The sequence below is a fragment of the Diceros bicornis genome, chromosome 2 (genome assembly GCF_020826845.1).
Source record: "Diceros bicornis minor isolate mBicDic1 chromosome 2, mDicBic1.mat.cur, whole genome shotgun sequence".
Classification (NCBI taxonomy): domain Eukaryota; kingdom Metazoa; phylum Chordata; class Mammalia; order Perissodactyla; family Rhinocerotidae; genus Diceros; species Diceros bicornis.
In genome coordinates, this window is record NC_080741.1 from 76,766,899 (window position 1) to 76,794,384 (window position 27,486).

A 27,486-nucleotide genomic window follows, 5' to 3' on the forward strand; every position below is an offset into this window, starting at 1 on the left:
AAAGGAGAATTAAGGTAGAAAGTATACATACAGCTACCATTCCTGGGGAACTCTTCTTAGAAACCAGACCAGCAATTCTCTACATAGGTTAATTTAAGAAATTGGGGACTCAGCTATCTAAGGTCTAGAATTATTCTATGACCAGGGAATGTTTGCTACTTATACAAACTCATTTTTTCTTTTCATAAGTGTATAGTTGTTGACATCAAGGCAGTCAAGAGTAGAGTCATGAAACATTCAAGTTGTTTTAAAGAGTTGACAGGAAAATTCAAAGGCCAAAAGTATGTCAGCAGCATCACACAATACACTTAACCAATTCTGGAGATAACCGACATCAGAAATATTCACCTCAGTTCTTTCTGTCACATCCAGTAGGGGAGAAGCAAGTTGTTCTTCTAGACATGCAAGACCTAATTCCTTCCTTTTGTTTCCTCTGCTGATTCTTTCTTGGAGCTAAATGATCTCACGGCTGAGAGAAATGGAGCCTGTGTTTGCTGTAGTAAGGACAATAATCCTAGTGGCCTATCCTCCCAAGCACGAGACACTCCACCAAGCCATTTGAATGGGACAGTTTATAACAAGTAGTCCCTGATCAATGTGGCTCTTTTTCCTGCTCAATGGGTGGAAAAAGGGAGGCTTAATGAATGGAGAAAAGCATCACCTTCCAAATTGTTTCACATTACTCTGTGCTGATTAAATCACTCATGTGCTATAACTTGCTCTGATTGGCAAAGTGGGAAAAGAAAAAAGGGAGGAAGTGGCTCATTACATTTCACATGAAAGAGTCCAGGTTCATGTCTTTCAAAAGAACAGAGAGTCAAGGAGCACCAAACAAGATTGCCCTAAGAATGTTTAATACCAGAAAAAAAAAAAAAAAATACAAGATACCTAGTAGTCTATGGCATTGATTAACCAATCACTAACTAAATGTTAGCTTTTCCTCATTGAATTGGAATAGATATCTAAGTGAATATATAGTTTCTTGGCTTAGACATGGAACTTGAAATGCATTTTCCTTAGAAATAATACCATAAAAGGTGGTTTACCCAAATTTGACTGATCCCTAATATCCTCGAAGAATGGTAGTAGTAGTATTCCAATGCTGCCCCGGACCAGCATTTTAAACATTCTTTCCTAGGGTTTCAAACACCCACTTTTCGCCTTAGTGACAGAGCCTCTTCTGAATCATTGGTATCCAATGAGGTCAGTCTTAACCTACTGTACACCTGTGGTTTTAAAAGTTATTTGTAGGAGACAAGTCATCTCTCAGATTAAGTCACTTCTCAAGTGACATGAAATGATCATTCAAGGTCAGCTACCTCAGTGGTGACCAAACAACAAGGACTCAAGATCCTAAGACCATAATTTATCATTTTTTATTTAAGTGTTTTTAAAACTGGGTCTATTTTTGAGCACCTTTCCTCACTCCACACACACACACAGAATGAGATGACTAAAGTGGAATGCTGGGCCTTTCTTCATTCCCATAAACAAATTCCACCATGTCCCCACTATACCCAGAAAGGGAGATTGTAACAACACTTAGAGTGGTATTCTTCCTATATCTTTTCATGATAACGAAGTGATTGTTAATTTCATAACCATTTAAAAATTTTAAATTTTGCCTTTTTAAAATTGCCATATAAGTTGAAGACTACAAATCTTTACTCTATTGAAAAAAAAACCTCAGCAATATTTTAAAAATCTTGGTCCCTCTTAGGTCTACTTAATGTCTTGTTTCTTCTAAGGAAATGAAATGGAGCCCAGGTACATACTATACACACTAAAGAGAAAATGTAAACATTAAGAATTACATAGGGTTTGGTCTATGAGAAGACTATTGGTAGAGTTTAACTCAAGTGTCATTTTGAGTCTTTAAGCGCAATTTTCAAATGTTACAAGAATGGCTAAATCAGCATTTTAATAATGCTGCAGCGCCAGAGCATGATTAGTTTATGTTATTAATAGATATAAATTCGATATGAATCTCCTGGGAGACATAGCTGAAAAATATTTGTCTACTTAAAAGTTGTCACATGTATGTAAATCAAGAATCAAGTCTTCCAAAGACAAGCAATTTTCTGATTTCACTTTAATTTCAAGCTTAAGCAAATGAAAAAAATCAAACCAGGCCTAATTAAGAAAATCAGGAATGCTTGGAAGTTTTAATTGTACAAATTGTTGCCACATTTATTAAGTCTTTTTATCCTCACAACACATTTGAGATGTTTATTGGACAAAGATAAATTCCATTTGGCTGGCATAATACTGTGTGAGGATTTGAGAGTTATGCTGGGAACCAAGATGTGGGGAGGGAGAGGGAGACAAACCTCGATGAGAGAAAATAGAGGGAATAAGCTGGAAGGGGGAGGGGCTGCTTCCTGAGGAAGGTGGCCAGGTGTCCAAATCACAAGGTGACAAAACTAGAACACAGCCAGCTCATGTCAATATCTAAGGGGATCTGATATGGTGGGTGGGCCCAGTAACTAGACTTCCTAGATGTCAGCAACACTTAGAATCTAAAGGACAGTATGTTGAAGTTTAAGGTTTGGAGTTGGATTCAAATGGGATCTGGGTGCACCTTTGGATGAGACATGAGGGCAAGAGCTAAACTATCTAGACTATAGTAAAACGGGTTGGTACTTGGATCAAATAAGGACACCCTTGAAAAATCTAAAGTTATGTAGAAACAGTAAACCTGGGAGCCAGTTTGGGGTAGGAGTGGGAATAAGGCATGGAATGGGGAGTTAGGCAGAGGTGGCAGCTTGACTAGAATTTGGATGTCCTGAAGATTATTCTGTGTATAGAGAAGGCTCATTTTAGCATAGCAAAATTAGTCCTGACCCAGTTACCTGTCAGCGTAGTTTGTACTATTAAGAAACTGGGTGAGCCTGATCCCCAAGGCAATATCTTTTTTGTGTGTGTGAGGAAAATCAGCCCTGAGCTAACATCCGATGCCAATCCTCCTCTTTTTTGCTGAGGAAGATTGGCCCTGGGCTAACATCCGTGCCCATCTTCCTCTACTTTATATGGGACGCTGCCACAGCGTGGCTTGACAAACGGTGTGGCAGCGTGGGCCAGGGATCCGAACCTGCGAACCCTCGGGCCGCTGAAGCAGAGCACGAGCACTTAACTACTGTGCTACCGCGCCGGCCCCCTGAAGGCAACATCTTGATGCTGGAAGTTGAGTACGTGTGGGAAGATAGAAACAGAACAGGGCTCAGAGAAGTAACATAATTGGCCCAAGACCACACAGTAGGTTAATAGCAGAGCTAGGACTAGAATGTGGGTGTCCTACTTTCATCAGTCTATCTCTGTCCTATAGTAAATAGAAAATGATCCAGCTGAAATAACCATGCTGTGGGAAGGCATGATTGATTCTTTGAAGGTTATAATATTCATGATACATCCGGATCAAATCAGATTTCTGGGATCCTGGAGATGTTTGCAAATAGAGAGGTTTTGCTGGGACAAGACCTACTTGACTGTGTGATGCAGACACACACTTCTACCCTGGCTGCATATTAGAATCACCTGGACTGCTTTTAAAATGATAAATGAGGGGCCGGCCGGTGGCGAAAGCGGCTAAGTGCTCGCACTCCGCTGCGGTGGCCCAGGTTTCGCCGGTTTGGATCCCAGGCGTGCACTGACGCACAGCTGGTCAAGCCATGCTGTAGCGGCGTCCAATATAAAGTGGAGGAAGATGGGCACGGATGTTAGCCCAGGGCCAGTCTTCCTCAGCAAAAAAAGGAGGAGGATTGGCAGATGTGGGCTCAGGGCTGATCTTCCTCACAAAAACAAACAAACAAACAAACAAAATAAAATGATAAATGATGCCAGAGGACCCTTCTCAAGAAATTCACATTTAATTGATCTGGGATGGTGCCCAAAGAACCACTGGCATAGAGAGTCCAGTATCTATTTCCACTGTTGTCTCCTGCCTGGAAAAAAAGGGGCATGTTCTAGGCAAAGGTAACTCTTGGCCATGCCATTGATTAATGTGTAACCTTGCATAATCTCTGCTTCAATTTCCTTATCTATGAAACACGTCCTTACTTCTTATAGGATTATTGTGAGCATCAGAAGATAATATATGTAAACTAAAACATTATAAATATCATAAAGAACTCTACAGATGCTCTATTATAAGGTCCCAGCATCTGATGCCATGTGAATGGGATCCAACTTTAATGGGGACATGTTTTATGTAAAAGCATTGAATGATGATACCTATAGCTAGTTTCTATAAAATTCGTGACAGTGAAAATGATCTCAGAATCAGAATCACATGGTTTTCTTTTTTATATCCTAGGAAACCATACATTCACTAACAATAATGTAGTAAGAGCTGGCCAAATGTAAAATGCTACTTTTGAATATGAATACCTGAGAAAAAGCCAGTCTTCCTTAGTTGTTCATCTCTCTTATCAACAACCACAAAAATATACGAAGTCAAAGATAAAGCCTGAGGTGATTACATTTTATTTTAAATTCTTTTACATATGAATTTGACGTAAGACACACTCAGCTCTTCTGCTTGGGTGATGTGGAAATCAAAGCACTCCATCTCAGCCAGGTGGACCTGGGCTGGTTTCGTGGAAGGTGATCAAAGTGGGTGGATCTTAAATCTGGTGCTGCCTCAGAGTCTACTAAAGCAGCAGTTTTGGGGACCCTGCCCCAGATTTATTGAATCAGAATCTCCTTGGGGAAAGGCTGGGCACTTACGACTTTAACACATTGCCCCGGTGAGGCTTCAGCTTCCTTCCCACCACTGGCCAGAGGTGGTGGGGGTGTGTGGGAACCACAGATACAGCTCAGGGCTTCTCAAACATTCATGTGCATATGAATCATTTGGAGCTTTTGTTAAAATTTGAATTCTAATTCAGTAGGCCCTGAGTGGGGCCTGAGATTCTGTCTTTTTAACGAACTGCCAGGTGAGGCAGATGCTCTTGGTCCACGGATCATATTTTGAGAAGCAAGGATATTGGTGACATATAAAAGGGAGGTGGGAACAAAAACTTCCCTTGATGACCAGTTCCTGAGGACTTCACTGTTGAATAACCTGGCAATTTTAGTGCACTGGAAGGAAGAATCTCAAAGTACCTCAGTTCTGTTCCTATTTAACGAGAGCTTAGTTAAAGATCATGAATTCCTGGTGCCAAATGACCTTGGAGTTGATGCAACGCAAGGTGAAAAATCTGGACCTCAATAAACTCTGTTTCTAATATGAAGGAGCATCACATACCACCAGAGCCCATCATAGTGATTTCTATTCTTTGGTGTTTGCATTAAGATTTAATAGCAAAATCTACATAATGACATCACATTTGAATTTCTATCTATTATCCAAGAGACGACAAAGATGCTACACATAGTGATTGGTAGATTACTAGAAATACCTGCTGACTGAAATGCTTTTTAAAATAGATTAATTGCTGTTCATTTCCATGTTACCCTAAGAAGGTCTGACACTGCACAGCTTTTAAATAGGACATGCAGCATCCCCTACAATGGATTTCATGCCGTTACTCAATATCCCACTGATATAATAAAAGGCTGACTCATTTCCTTTCCTCTGCATGATCTGTTACAATTGAAACTGGGATACCATACGCTAGGTCTAAAACGCTCAGTACGTCCAGTGGCTCATGGTTATTCTGCCAGCTTTAAGGTGATATACAACCTGCAGAACAACAAGAGAATCACTGCTAGACAGTTTGCATTGGAAAGTTTTCAGTAATTGGGGGCACTTCATCCGATAATCAATGACCCACTGCCCAAAACTGATGGATGTCTGAGATGCTCTCTTACAACCTTCAAGATCCTCCTTGTTGTTTTCCCACAAATTCCCTTGTCTTGCCTGCCTTGCCCACCGTGTTACCGAGCACACAGTTTCTAATAGGGCCCATAATGAGAATATTTATTTCCTTGTCTTGCACCACCAAGACTGTCAGGAATGTCAGCACAGCTCAAGGAACTGGATTTCAGAGCTGCTGTCTGCTGCCAGAAGAGACAGGCACATTTCAGGGGATGTCTACGAAAAATTTTAATATATTTCTCTGTGGGAAGGGGAAAATGTTCAGGTACTTCATTGTGTAGCAGCACAGCAGCACTCCATGTGTTTGCCTTTCCCAAAGATATCATTATACCAGGGAGTAGTGGAGTATTTTTTTCTTAATATACCTACAAGATTAATTTTTAGAGTTGCTGCCATGTTATGAAAACTTAATGCTGTGAAGGTAGACTGCAGCAGAAATTAGAAAATCTTCAATTCTTATTTTGATCAGATTTCATAACAAGAAAAGTGTTAGTTTGAGTGAACTTCACTTTAACTTAAATATATGTCCAGTTAATTGGTTTCCTCACATAAATGACAGGACTTCAATAATGCAAACATACTTTATAAATAAGTTTAGTCTTTATTGAGTTATTATTTCATAGTGATAGAACTGAAAGGGATCTGAGAGATTTCCTTTAATCTCTTCACTTTATGGATACGTAGAGTGTAGCATAGAGAATTTGAAGATATTTGTCCAATATCAAATAATCATTTGAAACAGAGCCAGGGCTGGAACTCATGTCCTGGACTCCATATTTAATGCTTCTGATACTAACTTGAAGAGAAAATGAAGTTGTAAAGAATAAACCCATTTCTCAGAACACAAACTCCTGAAGTCTAATCTGGATTCTCTGCCAGTCTTCAAAAACCAGAACCCTAATATTTCCATGTCCGCGATCTAGACTTGGAGGGGCACTTGCCTCCTCCACCTGCTTTTATATTCATTGTGTTTGAAGTGCAAGCCTTTTAGCTATTTTGTTCATTGTCATTTCCTTCTGGAAATGTTAGCTGGGCCATTTGACGAGAAGGGAAAAGTCACAACTTTTGAATACAGGACACAAATAAAAGAGTGTTTTCAAATTCTCAGTTTAAAATATTTTCTCTTTTAATCACGTGTAAAGCCAAATAGGAAATTAACGTAATAACAAGGATAGCAGATATTAATTAAATTTTAGCGAGAATTCCCAAGAACAGAGTGTATCAATCTGGTCATCACAAACTTCAGTGGAATCCTAATAAATATCACTACCTATTAAACCTCCACACTACTGAATCCTTTATACGCAGTCAGATTTGCCTTACAGTCATCATTAGTCCTTTTAGCAGACACTGCAAGTTGCCTACACAGCATCTCTCTATATTCTCCCTTATTAACAAAATTATGATTTTTTTTCAGAGCCATCGTGTGTCTGTACAAAATAGTTGATTTTTCAGTCTCCTTTGCCACTGGAGTTAATAAATGAAATGTAGTCCTTGGGCAAAGCCAACTTTTCATCATACAAAGGCAAAGTGAAATGGAGAATTTTGACTTTCGTCCTTGCCTTTCAAACCTGCTATTGAGAATGATGATACAGAGATAAGAAGCAGTGACGTAGCAGACGATGACAATGTGTGAAAAATTTCCTAACAGCTTTAGAAAGTTTAGTGTGATACATCTCTCATACAGTTTGGGGCAAATTGTAAAAATGAAGAACTATAATTTATGTAGTAAAATATCTCATTAGAAGATTATTTGGGGGGGATTTCAGTGTGAAGAAAACCAAGAATGCTGTGTTGGACATTATTTCTTTGCAAGTGAATGTTGTAGAAATGAGGACTTTGGTTGACCCAACACTGACTTTCTTCATCACTGCAGCATTTCTCTGATGAGCAATGTGACGATATAACGAATGAGATTTTCTCATTTAATGATAAAAAAATGTGAATATTTTGCAAAGCTTCTGTCTTAAAATGTCTGGTTCTTCAAAAAAAAAAAGGGAGCTTACACTGTTTTGCTTTCAGTCATATCTTTTTTGTACAGTGGAAATCCTCAAGTCCACTTTATGTACCCCCAAACTCCCTCACTCCCAAAAAAAAGACAATGTAGCAGGCTGGCTAAAGCTAGAGCAAAGTGCACTGAAACATTAAATTCCTGGAAAAAAAAAAGGCTTCCTTTTTGTCCTTCCATTTCTTCCTATCTAGATTGCTCACTTGGTGCCTTAGCAATGCTATGTTAAAGACTTTAGAGAAAGATCAGAGAAAGGGCTTGAGTCCTGGTTGACATCCTCAAGAAGCAGTGCCAGCTTTAGACTACATGCCTTTGGAAATGTACGTGAGAACAACACACACTCCAGTCTGTCAAAGCCAATGTTAGCACAGTTTTCAGTTATTTGCAGTCAAATGCCTTCTTAACTGATCTAGTCACTATGAGTCTTCACAAAGTGATCTTGGATTCTGTGGTCAAGGGACTTTGGATCTGAGTCTGATCCCTTCCCAGACCAAGAACGAGATGAAATGAAGCAAGACCATCTTTTAACCAAATCAAGCTGGAAAAAGTACCAGCACTTTTATCCACGTTGCTTTACCAAGCAACAGGATTCTGATTTCCATTGACTCAGATGTCTTTCCCCCTGTCCCAGGAAGACAGCAGTAGGGTGGAACATTTGCACAATCTGATATTTTCCTATCCTAATTATGGGAGGCAGTGACAACGATTCTTCCTTGACACAGAGGGACTTTGGGAATCTCTACAAATGACACTGTCCCCTCAGCTGGTGTCAAGAGGGAGAAAATCAGCAAGAAAAATAGCAGCCAGTGAAGTGTGCACATTTCAGTGCATTTATAGTTACCTCCAGAATGGGCTGGTGGGCCACACAGTAGTACCATCCCCTGACCTTGGCGGACAGACACAGTGCTTCTCGTTCTTGTTTTAAAGTTTTCAAGATCTATTGGGAGAAATAAAGTAAAAATGGTTTAAAATTTAAAGTCCTACTTGAGGATATTAAGCTAAGCGAAATAAGCCAGACAGAGAAAGACAAACACCATATGATTTCACTCATATGTGGAAGATAAACTAACACATGGACAAAGAGAACAGTTTACTGATTGCCAGAGGGGAAGGGGGTTGGGGAGTGGGGATAAAGGGTAAACGGGCACATTTATATGGTGACTGACAAATAATAATGTACCAATGAAATTTCACAGTTATAAACTATTATGACCTCAATAAAATAAAATAAATTTAAAGTCCTAAGATGTTATGGGAGAGTATCACTATATTTCAAAAGAGGACAGTCTTCTGCTGAAAAACAGCCTTAGCAGAACCCATACTAGGGGAATTCAGTGTAGACTCTTTTCACATGATATTATTCTGTTCTCCTTGATTCTATATCTATACTGTCCACTAAGGTAGCCACTTGCCACATGTGTCTATTTAGATTTAAAACAATTAAAATTAAATACAGTGTATAATTCAGTTCCTTAGTCACACTAGCCACATTTCAAGTACTCAAGTCACACATAGCTCCTGGTTACCATATTGGACAGCAGAAAGGTAGAACATTTATATCACTGCAGAAAACTAGATTAGACAGTACAGGTCTAGGAGAAGAAATCAAGGTTTAATGATGTTAATGACCTCCCCAAGATCTCTCTGTAATTAAATATCATTATCAGGATATAAATTCATGTCTTCTGCTACTCAATTCTGTGCACTTCACAAATCATTCTATTACATGCAATTATACTTGTCACTCTGTATGTACCTAGAATATGACTCTCTCTATACACACACATTATATACAATGTATAAATAGACATATACATAATTGTTTTAAAGTTCTTACATATTTTTAAATATTTATAAGATACCATCCAATGATCTGTTTGGAAAAAAGTTCCCCTCTCTCAAGGAGGTCAAGTCTGGTTAGAGAGATAAGACATTACAAACCCAAAGATCACAGTTTGAGTCAGCAAATAAGCAGTTGCCAATAAAAATGAGTTAATGAGAGAAATATGTCTAATAAAGTGACAGACATATTATTGTTCCAAAAAAATGTTTTTTCTTTCATCCTCCCAAATGTAAATCCTCTCAACAAGGAGTGTTTTAAGTGCCATTTCATTTTTTGTTGTCTAAAACATTTGATTTAATAGCCCCTTATCAGATTTGAGAATTATTCCAGCCAAGTATGTTCTGCAGGGTTGCAAGCCATCTAGCTGTGCACACTAGAGTACAGTAACATTTATGGACTATTTCCTCCGTGGTGGCCATTTTGGTAAGTATTTTATGATGATTATTTCAGGGGATCTTAATAACAATCATATGAGTTAAGTACCATTAGCGTCCCCATTTTACAGACTAGAAAAGAGAGGCACTATGGAATTTGTTAAAGGCTACCACATTAGTGAGTGCTGGAGCTAGAAGGTGAACCTGGACAGCCTTCCTGCAGTTACAAAATGGATGTTTCCACACTCAGGCTTGATTTTAGGGAGAGTTCAGGGTATTAAAAAATTTATACACATATATGTCTTGATTACCAGTTTCTTCTGGAACTAGACAAATTTTAAGCTCAAACATTATTGTTTCCATCAATCAAATATTTATAAAAATTTCATTAAACATCATCTAGTTGCTGGATCAGGATGTAAACATTGTGAGAACACAGTTTCTGCCCTGCAGGGATTCAAGAGTTTAGTAGGGAGGACTGACAGGTAACACCTAATCAGAGGAACCCAAAGACTGCCAGAGTTGAGTGTGAAAAGGGGCACCTGGAGGACACACACAGAACAAAATGAAACATTACTATAATTTGAATTACATTTCTGATGTAATAAACTTATTATTATTCAATGAGCACCACGTGAGGCTCAGACACGATTTTTTCTTCTCTTAAGGAAATTGTTTGAGAAGCCTTCAAAGGAGACTAAACCTGAGATTTAAAAAACTTTATTATGGCATTAATATTGTAACACCATTATCCCTAAAAGTAACACTGAATCAGTCTGAATGGTCACTTCTGCATTCAGGTTCTTGGAATAAGTCATCTAAGTTTTTGCACAGAGATTCCATCCAATCTCCAGAATTGCCTGAAACATTAAGAGCTGATAGATAATAGAGATCAAGTCTTATCTAGGCAAAATCTACCACGGTTCTGACTAGAGGAAGTGCATTAGGAAATGGGAAAGATAATGAGAAATATATGCAACGGTTTTTAACTGTCCTAACTGAGCTTAAAAATCTGGATTCCTGTTTCCTCCTTTTTAGTTTATGCATCTGTGCAGTTCTACAAGATTCGGGCAGTCAGAATATATCACATTAATCTGGTATTTGAAAAAACAATTAGAAATGCTTCTTAATAGTTAATTAAAGTAGATTCCAGATAGTAGACTCTACCTACATGGTGATTGGAAAGACTGCACTTAGACAGATCTGAGTTTGAAAATCATCTCTGCCATTTATGAGCTGTGTTGTAGACCTTGGGCAAGTCGTCATTTTCTCATAAGTAAAATGAGAATAAATGTGCTTTGTTTTCAAATAGGAATTATAGGCAAAGATTAAACGGGATAATATTTGAAAAGCACAAGGCCTTTCATACTACAAGTTTGGTGCTCACTATATGTTTTTTCTGTCCATTGAGGAACGCTGTAATCCAGTAGCAAATCATACCCCAATCATTCCATTTAAAAAAGGGTTCCAGGGGCCGGCCCGGTGGCACAAGCGGTTAAGTGTGCACGCTCTGCTGCGGCAGCCCGGGGTTTGCCAATTAGGATCCCCAGCGTGCACCGACACGCTGCTTATCAGGCCATGCTGTGGCGGCATCCCATATAAAGTGGAGGAAGATGGGTATGGATGTTAGCCCAGGGCCAGTCTTCCTCAGCAAAAAAATAAATAAAATAAAAAAGAGGAGGATTGGCAGATATTAGCTCCGGGCCGATCTTCCTCACACAAAAAAATAAATAAAAAAATAAAAAAGGGTTCCAAATAGCAAATGCACTCTACAGAGAGCTGTACGTGCTAAGCAAAAGACATCATATTTATGCACATGTTTAAGGAACAGCTGCATGTTCAAAACTAGTCTTTTCAGATATAACTATTCATCCGGATTTTAATCGGTAGCAGCATGATAATTTTCTAAATTAAACAACTTTTCTAAATTAAACAACTATGTGTGTAAAGTGATTCTTTTTGGTAAGTTGTTCACTCGTGGCCAGGCCCTTCTCAGCAATATTCCCATACATATTGTTTTAGTTAGAGTCATTTTATCTCCAAAGCTTTGGTACTGGGTAATGGTCAGTATTATGAGATAGTTAGAATACATTATGGATAAGCTCTACTGCCACGACCATTGCACTATTAGCAATAACAGTATCTACTTGCAAAATGTATTAACGTCATACCACGTGCCAAGTACTTTTCGTATAGATCTCATTTAATTCCATTATAGTTCAAATTCCCAATTTACAGGTGATATAACTGAAGCTTAGAGAGGTTCAGTACTTTCCTCACGCACCTAGGAAGTGACCAGAAGAAGAACACAAACTCATATCTGTCTCTCTCCAAAGCCACTGCTCTGAAGCACCAGATATATGGCTTCCTCACTGATTTAGCGAAGCCAGCAAAAAAGAGCATTCAAACGAGTTACTCCATATCTTAGAGACAAAAAAGAAAAAGTTTATTTGAATGAATTTTATGTTCTTCAGTGAACATGTAAGAAAATCCACATTTCAATGCACAATGCAATGAGTCGGTACATTTAATTTGAAACCTTCTATTCCTTTGCTTTCTCTTGTGGGCGAGTACTTGATGTGGGGATGTTAAACATTAGGTGCAAAGGATGAAGCTGAACAAGGAGAAAACAATCAGAAACAACTCTCTTAAGGAGCTAAATGCTTACATTGTTAGGAAGGTAGCTGAACAATTACACTTGGCTTTTATTCCCTTTAGCTCCCTGCAGTTGGTTACTAAAGATATGGTTGAATAAATGATGTGTATGTATGACAGTGAATTAATATCCATGTACCATGGTTTGTCAAAATAGCTTGTTTTTCTAGCTTTTTATATGGTTCATCGACATGTTATTGTAGACGTTAAAAAAACAAATGGCTGTACTTTTTGGTGTTGATTTTATTCATTAGCATTTTACATAAATTTTTCCAGAAATCATGTACTAAGGCATGCACAATTTTGTGGCAGATGTGTTTTCATATCATATTTTTCTGTGAAAACAACTGTCCTTTGTTCTCCTATGGAATTAATCTGCATTTTATTTTTAAATGAGATTAGAAAATATGCTATAGTACTTGGAACATATAGCTTATTGAGAACACAGACAAAATGATTTAGCAGTTAAATTCCTGAGGAAGTAAAACTGTACAGAGGTTTTACAGCTGCAATATGTGATAAATAATAAAAAGCCTTAATATACACAAACATTTCAAACTCAGACTGAAGAGTAAATCAAAGAGTGAAGGGAAAAAAATTCTCTACATATATCCTCCCTGGAAAGTTATTAAATGCTCAGAGCTGGGGAAGAGAAAACAAAATCAAGAGGATCCAAGATATTTTTTGAGACATACTGGCAGTAAATAAGAAAGAATAACTTATTTAGGCCATCATTCAAGGATTACCTATCACACATATGAACAGGGAGAGCTGAAGCCATTCATAGGGTGGCACCACCCAAAGAAGAATATAAGAAGTTTAGTTTTAAAATGGCCAGGAAAGGTTAACGAGATGAGAACACAAATCATGGTTTATTAAGACTCCACAGAGAGGCAGGAGAAAAGGAAAGAGGAAAAATGGTATAGTAAACCATGCAAGTAGTACATGTATTTTGTGTGTGTGTGTGAGGAAGATCAGCCCTGAGATAACACCTGTTGCCAATCCTCCTCCTTTTTGCTGAGGAAGATTGGCCCTGGGCTAACATCCGTGCCCACCTTCCTCTACTTTATGTGGGATGCCGGCTACAGCATCGCTTGATGAGCGGTGCGTAGGTCCACGCCCAGGATCCGAACCTGTGAACCCAGGGCTGCCAGAAGTGCAGCATGCGAACTTAACCACTACGCCATCGGGCCGGCCCAATAAATATATTTTTAATGCATGTATTATTTACTATAAGTGAAAAAAATACCAATTCACTTTTTTCCTGGACAGACTCGAATTTATTAATTCTCTCAGGGTGGCCTCAGAACAAGAAACTGCCAGCACCAGTTCCCTTTGTTATTCCTTCTTCTAATTCTGAAAGTAGCAATCAATAAGGAAATCAATATCAGCTTGGAAAAATGGTCAACCGATACATTTGTTACAAATATGACTCCCATAACGATGACTGCCCAATTTATTTTTTAAAAAAGAGGTATTTTTGGAACATAACTTTAAAAACCAATTATCATGCAGTGTAATTATGTTTTGACTTTCTGCCATTTGCTCCTTAAGTGTGTGCATGTGTGGATGCACATTTGTATGGTTTCTTGAATTCTAGAGACTCACACTGAAAATAAGTCTAAATTTACAAAACCTTAGGAGTTGCAAATCTACATTTTTGATATTCCTTCCACTCAGAAGAAGGAAGAAACCATTAGTAAGACTGGCATGGTTGACTGCATTTTCCTTGAGAGAGTATACAGCAAGAGGAAGAATTTCATAATGGTTTAACACACTGGCTTTGGAGTCACAAGGACCTGAGTACAAACTCAGCATTCTTGCTCTTTAGCTATATGTTGTAGGGGAGTTACTTAATCTCCTTGAACTTTAGTTTTTTCATCTCTAACACCAGGACAATAATTCCTATTTCATAGGGCTCTTTGAAGATTAAGATCACGCATGCAAAGCACTTAACATACTGTCTGGTCCAAAGCCTGTAGCCCATAAATGTTAGCACTATCATTACCATTTCTGAGCATCAAAGGAAAGTCTAAAGAAAATTGATCCACTGGAGGAAAGCTAGCAAGTCCAAACTTCTACCAGTTAAAGTAACACTAGAGTGGTCAAGTCAATCCTACTGTGGGAAAAAATGTTGATATGACTTAAAATACATCTTCTTTTGCTAGTCTTAATTGTGTTTTCAAGTCTAGATAGATGCTGATGTGAACCAGATACCTCATTCTTTGCAGTGCATGGACTGTATTCTTTATATGACTTACAATTAAGATATACTGAGATATACTGGATCCAGATAATTCTCCTTAAGAACTTCCTATGATGATATGGTCTGAGAGAGCTTGTGTTACTTTTTAACGTAAAGGTGGAAAATATCATTTTCATAAAACAGTAAAAATTGATGTTTATTTTTTATAAAGGGCGCAAAAATATGTTATTTTAAAACAGAAATAAAAGATGAATCATTGGATTATTTACTGATTATATAAATTTACTCATTGAGCTTAAAGTTTTAGGAGTTCACACTGTATACCAGATGGAAATAGGAAGTTGAAATACATATATATAATCATAAAACATGACAGATATGCTTGTCAGTATCTTGCTTTCCTTATGTCATTAATTTTTCCATGTGTTTATCCAATCTTCAGCAAATACTTTTTGAGTTCCTCCTTTGTTCCCAATATTGGTGCCAGCCATTTTTTCTCTCCAACAACTAAGTAAAACAAAACAATACAAAAACCAATGGCTGTGCTAAAGATCTGACATTAATTACCCCAATTTGTTGGTGGTCTAAACTAAGGGTCCAAAATCTGATTATAGGTGGTGGTTTGATATTGAAAAGGAAAGCAAATCTCTTCAAGATCTTTGCATAGATAACAAAGGGTCTTATTAATATTCTTAAGTTAATGTACACTCAGTTTACAAATGAGTCATTCACAGAAATGGCTTATGATCTTGTTCTTGCATAGTTCCTAATGCTGTTGCTATGGACATCACTGTGAAAATCCTTAGAGCACTTACTTCAAAGCAAAAAGAAAGAATTTGTGAGAGCTCTCCCAGGTGCTGATTCTGACATCACAATGTTCTCCCTCCAAATGTCTGAATTTTTTTCTCACCCTCTTTAGTCATACCAGATGAAACTCTACAATTTAGGGATTACTTTGGAATTATAGAAATGCCATTTTAAAACCATAAATGGCTGCAAATGCATTACCTTGCTATTGCTCATTTACAGTGAAGAGTGAATTAATTCAGTTAGATTGCTTCTTCTTAATTAAATAAGAGCAGTATGGATTCTCTGAATGTTTTTGATTAAGCAAAAAAAAAACAAAAAAAAACAAAGGAAAATGTAATCTATGAAGTAATGGGGAAGGCAAAGTAGGTCTGAGGAAGCTCAAGAAAGATTAATGACTTAAAAAATAGGATGAGGAAAGGTGTGTAGAGATTGCCAAAGACAAATCTGCCTGAGGTCAGCAATCCTGCATTTAGCAAAAGCAAAGGTTACTCTCCTCCTTCTCTTCTTGCATCACATTACTATATCACTTTTTGTTGCCAACAACAAAACCTAAGCAAGAACTTAAAATAGCATAATCAATGTTATGTTTTAAGGAGGCTTCTTTGGGCTGCTTTGGAAATGTAATCACTTTTGTAAATATTAACTCTTTGGGGAAAATGTAAGGTCAGTTTCCAATAGCTTACATAAAGAACACAATTTCTCACTTTCCATGTATTCATTCATGTAACTCTCACAACAACTCTGTGAGGTATATATTATTACTAATCCCATTTTATAGAAAAAAAAATTAACATCCAAGATCACAGACTTAGTATAAGGAAGAGCATGGATTAGAATCCAGGTCTTCCTGACCTGGAAGCCCATATATTTAGCCTCTACTCTCTACTGAATTAAATAACAGGAGTGAAACCTGTTGCTGATTGTCTAATTGACTATAAGACTCTCACATTTCTTTACCTCTCTACCATTATTTTCTTGACTTTACAAGAAAATAAAGGTTGCTTTGCTGCCCTTTTCTCTGTAAGTGTGTGACTTTCCTGATAGCTATTTTTATTTCTCATTTTAGTTCTTTTCTCTTTCCTCATTTCTTTGACATACTCTTTTTTATCTAGACCTTTGTGCTATTTACGAAGCCAAAGAACAACTCAATTTAAAATGTTTGAGTTACCCTGTGTATTCCATAAAAACGTGCACCTATCTAACTCACGAGGTTACTGCGATTAATGTGATATGGTTTCATAAATAATGTTGTTCTCCTTCGGAGACAGGTGCCCTAAAACACAAGCTATTATTACCAGCATTTTTCTCTATGGGAGATCATCTCTTTTCGCATATCACCCTGGTTCAGGAGTGTTAATGGTTAGGCAGCTGCATTCTCTATCTTTGGTTTCATACTTACAAAACACAAAGAGAAACCAAGGTTTCAGAAAAACATTGCCCTAGCAAATTCTGGAATAAACCATGGACTAGTCAGTGTGCGCTACAAAGGCCCTTTGGGATCTGGTCTCTGTCCACATCCCCAGTCTCATTCTCTGCTACTCTCTTCCTTACTTAGTTATACTGTAATAACCATGTTTCGCACTCTGTGTTTCAAATACCTTAAGGCTAACTCTGTCTCAGAACCTTTTAAACTTGCTGTTCCCTTTGTTTGGAATGCTCTTTAACCATCTTTTGGCTTCTCATGTTCATTCTCCAGGACTCAATGAAATGTCACCTCCTCGGAGTAGCCTCTTCTGAGTGTTTATCTAAAGTAGACAACCACCGGGCTCCAGTTACTTTCTCTCACATCACCTCTTTATTACGTCTCTCATAGCAATCATTACCAGCATCTGCAATTACTTCATTCATTTATATGCTATTTGGTTTATCGTCCTTCCTCCCCCCTCCACAAATGAAGGCTTAATAGGGGCAGGAATCTTTTCAGTCTTTATCAGGCTATAGCACAGTGCCCAAAACAGTGTCTGACACACATTAGGTACTTTAGTAGGACTTGTTGAGCACTGCTTTCCCTCCTGGTTCACACACTGAGGTGGTAGTCAATGAGACTTGGACTAGGGTGAACTTTCTTCTATTTGTCCACATGACACACTGTTTCCCAACATCTTGGCTACAAAGGACCTTTGTACTTAATGGCCAGAGGTGCTCTGGAAGATAGCTTTAAGGAAACGTCTCTGATCAAGGGCATTGAGCCACCTACCACACCTTAAAATGAAAGCTCGGAGACAGCTAAGAGTGGAATGCAATCAGCATATGAAACAAATTCACTGCTTGGCAAAAGAAATACCCTCCCATCTGACCGCTGCCCCAGGGAATGCCTGAAATGATGAAAACATGAAACAACATCATGCAAATTGCACGGGCCTGTTATTTGTGACCAGGGCTGTTATCAGCTAGTCAGTGATATATCATACAATTATCTGCTCTTCACCTAGTATGAGAATTCTATAATTTGATAGACTTATGATCATTACAGTTTTGACAGAAAGAAACATGATTCTTCATTTTGAACTTTTACTTCATAGCCTTTTCCTCTCCCCTCTGAAAATTAAAATTAGCACATTGTAATTGATTGTACCAGTCTTCTTAATAAGCAGACAACACTAGAGGGCAAATCAGATATATTCAAATAACACTAGAATAAATAAATATTCTCTGAAGAAATGCTGAAAAGGCACATATCAAGAGGCCATTGTAAAATTAGTAATCTACAGGAAAAGCCTTGGGAACATATTACTGAATGGAGATAGTTGAGCCACAGATCTTGATCAAACCTGAGCGAACACAAATCTACCAGCCATACAGTCAGTCAGGAAAAACCCTGCTTTCATGTGAAAAAATCGCTTCATTTCAAACTTTTTCATTCCATTTCTTTTCTTTTGTTAATCCTTCAGGAACAGAAGCTGGATCCATGAGCTTACTATGGAATTTGCCTGGGACTTAATGGCCGTGGATGCAATCTCTAAAGGAAGAGGGGCAGTTTCTCACTTCCCGCTCATAAATGAAACTAGGTAGATGCTCATATAGGTAAGCTTTCTCTTAATTCTATCCCCCAAAATAGGAATTTTCCCCAAGAAGCTTGGGAGGAAATTACACTGATTGTTAACTTTAAAGGGAGAAGCAGACTTGATCAGTATTTGCTGACACCCATGCTCTGCAGAAAAGTTTCACTTTAAAAGGAGGCAGAAGATTCCTCACTATGTATCGGTTTTGGATTTTTGAACTAATAAAATAGAGATTGGTGACTCAAAGGAAAATGCCAGTCATGCTTAGATTCATTGCTTCTAAGAAATTGGACATGCTTTGCCATATAGCTATTTGGGGGAAATCAAAGCTGTTGGAAGTAACAGGTTCGTTTAATCACTGGCTCAAAGAGGGCTATTTCTCTTCCCTTTTCTTTCCCCTTCTTTGAGTAGAAAACATTTCTTGGGATACTGGATGCTGAATTAGCTGTATACTGGTTAAACATTTTTAAGGGCATAAGAAAAGTTCTGCATATAAATGAAATTCCCAGATGAAGAGCAGCTGTTATTTATGTTGAATTTAAGTTGCTTCGGCAACTTCAACCATATATTTTTATCTCATTTAATTACAGTTTTGAAAATAAAACCATCATCAAATATACACGCAAGCTATGTGTTTATTCATCGTCTATTCAGACTCTGCTATGGGTGCTGTCTCACCGTTCTCATTCCCACAGAGAGAAATCAGAGAAAAGGCTGCAGTGTGGAAACCTGTGAATTTGGGGAAATGTCATCACTTAAGCCCCTTGCTTTTAAATGCACTGTAAGGTAGAGAAGAACCAATACAGATTCATTCAATACCTACAATATGCCTGCTATGAGCACCTATTATAAGCCAGCTACTGTTTTAGGCACTGGGGATACATCATTGAAAAACAACACGAAACAAAACAAAAAAATCTCTCTTTCACCAAAGAGGTGAAAGTAGGTAAAATGACCATAAACGAAATAAATAAAACATTCATAATGTCTTTGATGGTGATAAGTGCTATAGAAAAATAAGTTAGGGCAACAGGATAGGGAATGTTGGTATGAAAACTTTAAAACAGGAAGAAAATACAAAAGTAGAATCTTTTTACTTCCCATCCTACCTCCAAATGTGGAGGAATAAATCACTCTCCCTCTGCCAACTCAGCTGCTGGCCCCCACTGAGACTGCCAAGAAGGTGCAAAGTAGTGCCAAGTGACACAGCAGTCTTGATTTAGTTTTGTACTTTCTTATTTATAATTGACGTTGAAGTCACCTTAGTTCAGGTAACACCTGAGGAAACTAATAAATAAGTATTTTTAACTTACATTTAAAAGTTTAAAACAGTTCCCCAGCAAAAACAAAACCATACTTCTAAATAACGGAAGAAATAGGAGAAACAACTGAGCAGGCATACTAAATAGATACTGATTTCCTAAATGAAGACAATTACCAAACTAGTACTGTGATAATTTACGTGTCCCTTTAGACAGACCTACTGTTTTCCGCCTTAGAAATGCTAGAGAGCTGGAGAATTTCAGAGCTGAAAAGGTCTTACTGTTCGGGCTGCTATAATAAATAGACCATAGACTGGATGGCTTAAACAACAAACATTTATTCCTCACAGTTCTGGAGACTGAGAAGTCCAAGATTAAGGCGCTGGCAGATCCGGTGTCTGGTGAGGGACTGCTTCCTGGTTTGCAGATGGCCATCTTCTCATTGTATCCTCACTTGGTGGAGAGCAGAGAGAGAGAGGAAGCTTTCCATGTCTCCTCTTATAAGGGCACTAACCCATTCATGAGTGCTCCAGCCTCATGACCTAATTACCTCACAAAGGCTCCTCCTCCTAAAACCATCATGTTAGGGGTTAGGATTTGAACATATGAATTTGGGGGGACACAAACATTCAGTCCATCACACTATCCTTTCTTCAGTCTGAACACCCTCCCTTAGCCTCCTTTCTTTCCTTCTCCTCACCAATATTATTTATGGTGTCCTGCGGGGGAGATGCTGTGGAGAATATGAAGGTAAATCAAGCATGGTTCCTGACCTCAAGAAATTTACAATCTAGATTAGACAGGCACAAAAGAAACTCTATTGCAAGGTATAAAGGAAGTAATCAATGCTATAGAGTGGTAGAGAGAAAGCACTATGGGAGTTGAAAGGAAGTACTTTTTGCTGGGGGTGAATCATCCAATCAACATTCCATTTGGACAGATGATGGATCCAGGTGTATGGGGATCAAGAGACTTGGATCTTGGGTTTAATTCATGTCAGCATCCATTACCTGGTTCCTCTCCATCTCCATCTCTGCCCTGCTCATTCTCCCCACTATTCTACTGCAGGTCAAAGCACACAGACAGTGCAGGGCACCGCCTCACTCTACTGCAAGGTGTGACCGGATTCTTATGAGAACTTTAGCATCGAGTGCATTCAGGTTGGTCAATCCAAACCCAGACTCTGACAACTATTGAGACTACTGGTACTCTAGTTTTCATATGAGATAAGCTCATGTCTTGCATTTCAGAGTACTAGCCTGTCATCTTTCCATCTTCACAATGTCACACCTGAGGTCATTTTCCATTCCAAAGTCTCTAGGTGTGTCTCTGCCTTGCAACTTTGCTGCTGGAGTTTTCATAAGATTCTAGCGCAACCTCCATTGTTCTTCTGTAGCAATAAACTCTACAACTGCAACTTCATTGTGGTACACAAATTTCGACAGACTTCTTTAAATATTGTAGATGAAGCCATAGTTATCAGAATGCTACAAAGCACAGCAAGTGAGACAGACATTTTTAAATGTCCCTAAAATGTATGTATGAAGTTGAGTGATCTAGTGAAGGTATTATGGATCTCTGCTGAGTCATCCTGGGACTCAAGTGATGAGCTCAATGCTTGCATCTTTCTTGCTCAGTTGGAAGTTTGGTACTAATTCAGAGGCAGCTCTGGGTTGCAGCAATAACAATAGCATTTACAGCTAAGATTTATTGAGTGCTTGGCACTGATTGAGGTACTTTTCAGGTGTTAACTCATTTAATCCTCTTAACAATACCATGAGGCAGGTACTATTATATTTCCTTTTATATATGAGGAAACTGAGGCCCAGAAAAGTGAAATAATTTGCTCAAGTTCACACTGGTAGTAAATAGCCCTGCCAGAATTCTAACTCAATCTGTCTGGCTCCATATAACCCAAGATTTTTCTTTATTTTTAATTTTTTTGTGTGTGACATTTTAAGCACATGTATCATGATTATGTAGAGTTTAAAGAATAATAAAATGCACACCTGCGAACCCAACACCCAGATTAACAGATGACACATTGACAGTAACTTTGAAGGCCCCTGTGTATTCCTTCGTGATTGCACCCTCCACTACTGATTAAAATAATATATTTATCATTTTGTGTTTTTTCTTATGGTTTTATTATACATACATATTCCTAAACAACATACTGTTTAGTCTTGAAAGTTATGTGTACTTTATGAAAACGGAATTGTACTATGTATTCTTCTGTGATTTGCCATTTTTATTTAACATTATTCCTTTGAGGATCAACTTTGATGAGTATAGCTGTGGTTCATTGATTTTCACTGTGGTTTAATACTTCTTTGTAGGAATTTGCCACAGTTTATATACCCTTTCCACTGTGAATAGATGGTTATTTTTTTCCTACTTATTTGTTATTATAAACAAAACTGCTATGAAGGCATGTTTCCTGGGAACATTTTCAGGGGTTTCTCTGATCTAGAATATATATATCTAGAAGTATAAAAAAATTTAGATATACTAGTTCACAAGAGATTTACACAATCTGTTTTCTAAAGTGGTTGGGGCAAGTTTTAATCTTGTCAGCCTGAATGAGTATTCCTGTTGTTCCTCACTAACCTTAGTATTTTAATTTTTGTCAATCTGGTATATGAAATGGCAATCCATCACTTCTAATTTGCATTTCTTTGGTTACTAATAGAGTTGTTGTTTTCATATGTTTATGGGCCACTCACATTTCATCATTCTTAAAATGCCAGTTCATGTCATTTACCCATTCATCTATCGGATTTTTGTCTTTTTCTTATTGACTCACTGGAGTTCTTTATATATTTGGGACCCTCTGTCAGTTATACTTTTACAAATATCTTCTCCTCGTATATGACTTTTCCCCCCACTCTCTTTCTAGTATTTTTTGATGAATAGAAGTCATCTTAACTTCTCAATCTTTTCTTTATGGCTAACATTCTTATTAGTTTCTAATTTAAGAAACTGTTCATTATCCCAAAGCCATACGGATATTCTCTGATATTTTTTTCTAACAGTTTTAAAGTTTGCTATTCTCATTTAAGTCCAGGTCTTACTTTCAACCACAACACCACACTTCTGGGTATCTATAGTTGATGCTCATCACTGGCAGTATTTATGTTCGATAAAGTTGCCGCAAATACTGAATTAGTGAACACCAAACCGTTGTTCCTGGGGGAAATACAGGGTTAGGTTTTGGGAGTCTTTGGTCACAATATTTTCATCAACCGATTCATACGTAACCTTTTTTTATGTGTGTTTTTGTTTAAATACACCTTATTTAATATGTAATGTTGATTCATTATCATTAACGTATGGCTAGTAGCACTATAACTCAGGTCTGAATGAAGTTTATCTAACACATGTATTTTCTGTGTAAGGCATATCGCAGCCTTCCTGCGCTTAGGAACACTTTAGCACTTCAGTACTAAACTTGGGCTATTTCAAACAGCGAAATTACCCACAAAGAGCACAAAAATGCAAAAAATGTTGCACTAAATAGATTGCAAAAAGGACACTTGTTTGTAGTATGAGAGCTGAAACAAGAAGGCACAGCATCACCTTGTTCAAGCTCAGCAGGGCAAGTATGTGTAGGGTGATTCAAATATTTTGCTGCTCTGAATATGTCCAAGAAAGACCACGAAGCAGCTGAGAGTATTGATTTTGGGGTTACAGATAAATTTCAGAGATCATCAACGTATATTGGGCATCAAGCTCAGGGCTGGGCACTTTGTAGGCACTCGATAAATGTCACAAATATTTAGTACCTTACACGGAGTTTAGACATAGGTGATACCAGAAATTTTATTCTTTTAGGCCATGCTTCAGGTAAAATGATGATTATGAAGAAGAAGATGATGATGATGATGATAATAATAACAGTAATAATGACAATGACAGCAAAAAAACTATTAGAGGTAGTAGTAATAACAATAGTGGGAGCAACTAGACCAACGATAATGTTTCCTTAAATTTTTATAGTACTTAAAAAAATTGCTTTATTTTTGTTGAGCTTTCCTGAATTTGGGACCATCTTAATTATCAAAGGCACCTGAACTCATATATCCAAATGAATGCAGTCCTTCAGCATGGGCTCCTTGGGGTATGTATATTTTTTCCCCAACATTTTTTTATTGTGGTAAAATACATATACCATAAAATTTCCCCTCTTAAATATTTTTAAGTATACAGTCACGTGGTATGAAATAAATTCATAATGTTGTGTAACCACCACCACCATCCATCTCCATAACTCTTTTCATCTTGTAAAACTGAAACTCTATACCCATTAAACAATAGCTCCCCTTTCAAACCTTCTCCCAGACTCTGGAAACTGCCACTTTACTTTCTGTCTCTATGAATTTGTATCATCTTATTTTTAACAAGTTAAAAAAAAACCCAACATTTTTACTCATAATAACTCATCTGATCATCAAAACATCCCTGTGAAGTAGACAGGGATGGCATTAAGTAATAACAGCACTGTATAGAAGAAGACATTTGAAATTCAAAAAAGTTAATAGATTTACTCAAAGTTAAACCTCTAATAAGTAGATAATATGGTTGTCTCATATCTTGGTTATTGTGAATAATGCTGCAAAGAACATGGGAGTGCATATATCTCTTTGAGATTCTATTTTCATTTCCTAAGTGTCCATCAACAGATGAATGGATAAACAAGATGTGATGTATATACATATACACACACAATGGAATATTATTCAGTCATGAGAAAAAAAGAAAACCCTGACATTTGTGACAACATGGATGGACCTTACAGCATTATGCTAAGTGAAATAAGTCAGACAGAGAAAGACAAATACTGTATGATACCACTTATACATGGAATTTTAAAAAGCCAAACTCATAGAAACAGAGAATAGAATGATGGTTACCAGCTGCTGGGAGGTGGGGGAAATGGGGAGATGTTGGTCGATGGATATAAACTTCCTGTTATAAGATGAATAAGTCCTGGGGATCTAATGTACAGCATGGTGACTATAGTTAACAATACTGTATTATATTCTTGAAAGTTGCTAAGATAGTAGATCTTAACCATTCTCACCACAAAAAAGAAATGGTAATTATGTGACACAATGGCAACATTAGCTAATGTTATGGTAGTAATCATTTTGCAATATATAAGTGTACCAAATCAACATGTTGTACACCTTAAACTTACACGATGCTATGTGTCAATTATATGTCAATAAAGCTGAAAAAAATAAGTAAATGATCTGAGACTAGAATCCAAAACACTTACTTCCAGTGGAGAGTGCAAGCTCCTTGAGGGCAAGAATGACCTGTCACATTTCTTAGGCTCCCAAAACCTATCTCAATGTTCTGATGGAGTGGACGTGTTCTTAACCATGATGATGGTGAAAGCAATGTTATGTTGGATTGAAGAGCGGAACTAAGGTATTTTAAAAGAGGGAGCCACGTTTTTAATGCTCTATTTTTCTCCCTCGAAGAAGGTCTTCATTATTTTACCAAAATTCATGAGAGGGAACAAAATTTACCTTATGAAATTGACATACTGTGCCTAGAGTGATATGTGAGGCTACGAAGAATCAACAACCTGACTCAGCTGTGTTATTAATACTGCTCTTCCTGATTAGTGTTAATTGGAATATTTTAATTGATGCAATGTTTTACTGCCTTCACAGCTTCAGTGAGCTGAAGTGCAGAGAACAATTTTTCAATAATGAAAGCTAACAAAAACTACCCTGATCTCACTAAGTTCTACATGAACATATTGTAACAAATAGCGCAAAATTTCTGTACTAGAAAATGGGATGAAAACCACGTTCACTCATTCAATTCTTTTAAAATATGTTTTATGAAGTGCCTAAAATAGGCCAGACCCTGCTCTGGGGGTTTGGGACACGGCAATGAAGAACCCGACAAATACTCCCTCTCTGCGGGCTCCCATCTGGCCAGGTGAGATAGGAAAATAATAAACATGATAAATTTTAAATTACATAGTATGTTAGAAGGTAGTGAAACTGTGGGAAAAGGAAAACCCAAAACAGAGCAGGGTAAGAGCAACTGGGAGAGCTGGGAGGATGGAGGAGAGCTGCTATTTTAAATAATGGGCTCAGGGTAAGTCGGAGCAAGGAGATGACATTAGAGCAAAGACTTGGAGGAGGTGAAGGATTTAACCAGGTGGGCATTTAGGGGAAATTATTTTAGGTAGAAGAAAGGATCTCAAAGACAGGATCTTGCGCATGTTGGAGGAATACCAGAAGGCCAGTTTGGCTGGAGTGGAATGAATGAGGGAGAGAGAAGTTAAGAGATGGAGTCTGGGAAGTAGTGGGGCAAGGAGGGTGGCTGAGCACGTAGAGCCTTGAGGATGCCTGTAAGGTCTTCAGCTCTTATTCTGAGTTAAAATGGAGGCCACTGCAGGCTTCTGGGCAGAAGAGTGACGTGATTTGACTTACAGTTTTATGGTTATTCAACTCAATTCTGTTCAATCAGAATGACTGTCTGTTACGTGCCTGGTGGAGTGCTAAGAAACGAAAGATGTAAAGATAAATTAAGATAAAGCCAGGGCCCCTGAAGAGTCTCTCGTTTTGTAGGAAGACATGGACAATTACCTGATTCAAAACAGACAATGGCAAGAGCTTTAGCGGATGTATAAACAAAGTGCTATGGGATTACAAAGGAGGAAGCAAATTATTTTTCTTGCAGGAAAAAAAAATAATAACAAAGTACATAACATTCAGTCTTGACTTAGAAAAAAATAAAATTTCAAGAGGAGAAAAAAGACAGAAAGAAAATGCTGGGGTAGGGGTCAGCACGCACAAAAATCAAGAGGTGTTAAAAATATGCAGTGTGGTCACCAAAAGGCAGCAAGATGTCTGCACAAAAATAAGAGACATGAAGCTAGAAAGATGGGTAAGGGTCACAGTGCAGACACTGTTGATAGTCTGGAATTACATTTTGTTTTCCACAGAGTAATCTCATTAAATAGAGATGCTTTAAAAATGTTTTGTGGTTAAGTTGCAAGAGGTAAAAAACTACATTGACCTCTTAGAGAGTCACAGTTCACAGGGCAGAAACAATCCACAGTAAAGGGACTTGTTTAACTTTATCTAATCCCTCAATTCCTAAACTTATTTGAGCTCTGTACACTTTGAAGGTGACTTGATCAATATCCTGCAGAACCAGGATGCAACAAGGACAATAGCAGGAATTTGAGTATGGAACGTGGGTGATGTGGTGAGCAACGTAATAGTATTCGGATTTGGGAAAGTTAACTCAACTTAAAAAACGGTATGAAACCAGGACAAGTACTTTATGGGTATAGCAATAGGATAGGATGCAGCTAAAAATAAATGCAAAGTTATTTGCCATCTTCATTTAATCTCTCTTCCAGAAAACTTTAAAGAACACATGATCTTATGTAAGGACTTAAGCAATTAACATTTATTCTGCTAAGTCTTAAAGAAAGAAGCTGAAACACAATGTGAACTGGTAATACTTATTCA

General features: G+C 37.7%; 1 protein-coding gene across 8 annotated transcripts in view; it reads right to left on the minus strand.

Annotated features, from left to right (window-relative positions):
• The window catches only part of CNTN4 (contactin 4), an 891,804-nt gene that overhangs the window by 223,028 nt on the left and 641,290 nt on the right, over nt 1-27,486 (minus strand). For all 8 annotated transcript variants that reach the window (XM_058563517.1, XM_058563546.1, XM_058563510.1 and 5 more), the window contains one exon: nt 8,668-8,763. In XM_058563517.1, the coding sequence (XP_058419500.1) occupies nt 8,668-8,763 (96 nt within the window). The remainder of the gene's footprint in view (nt 1-8,667; nt 8,764-27,486) is intronic.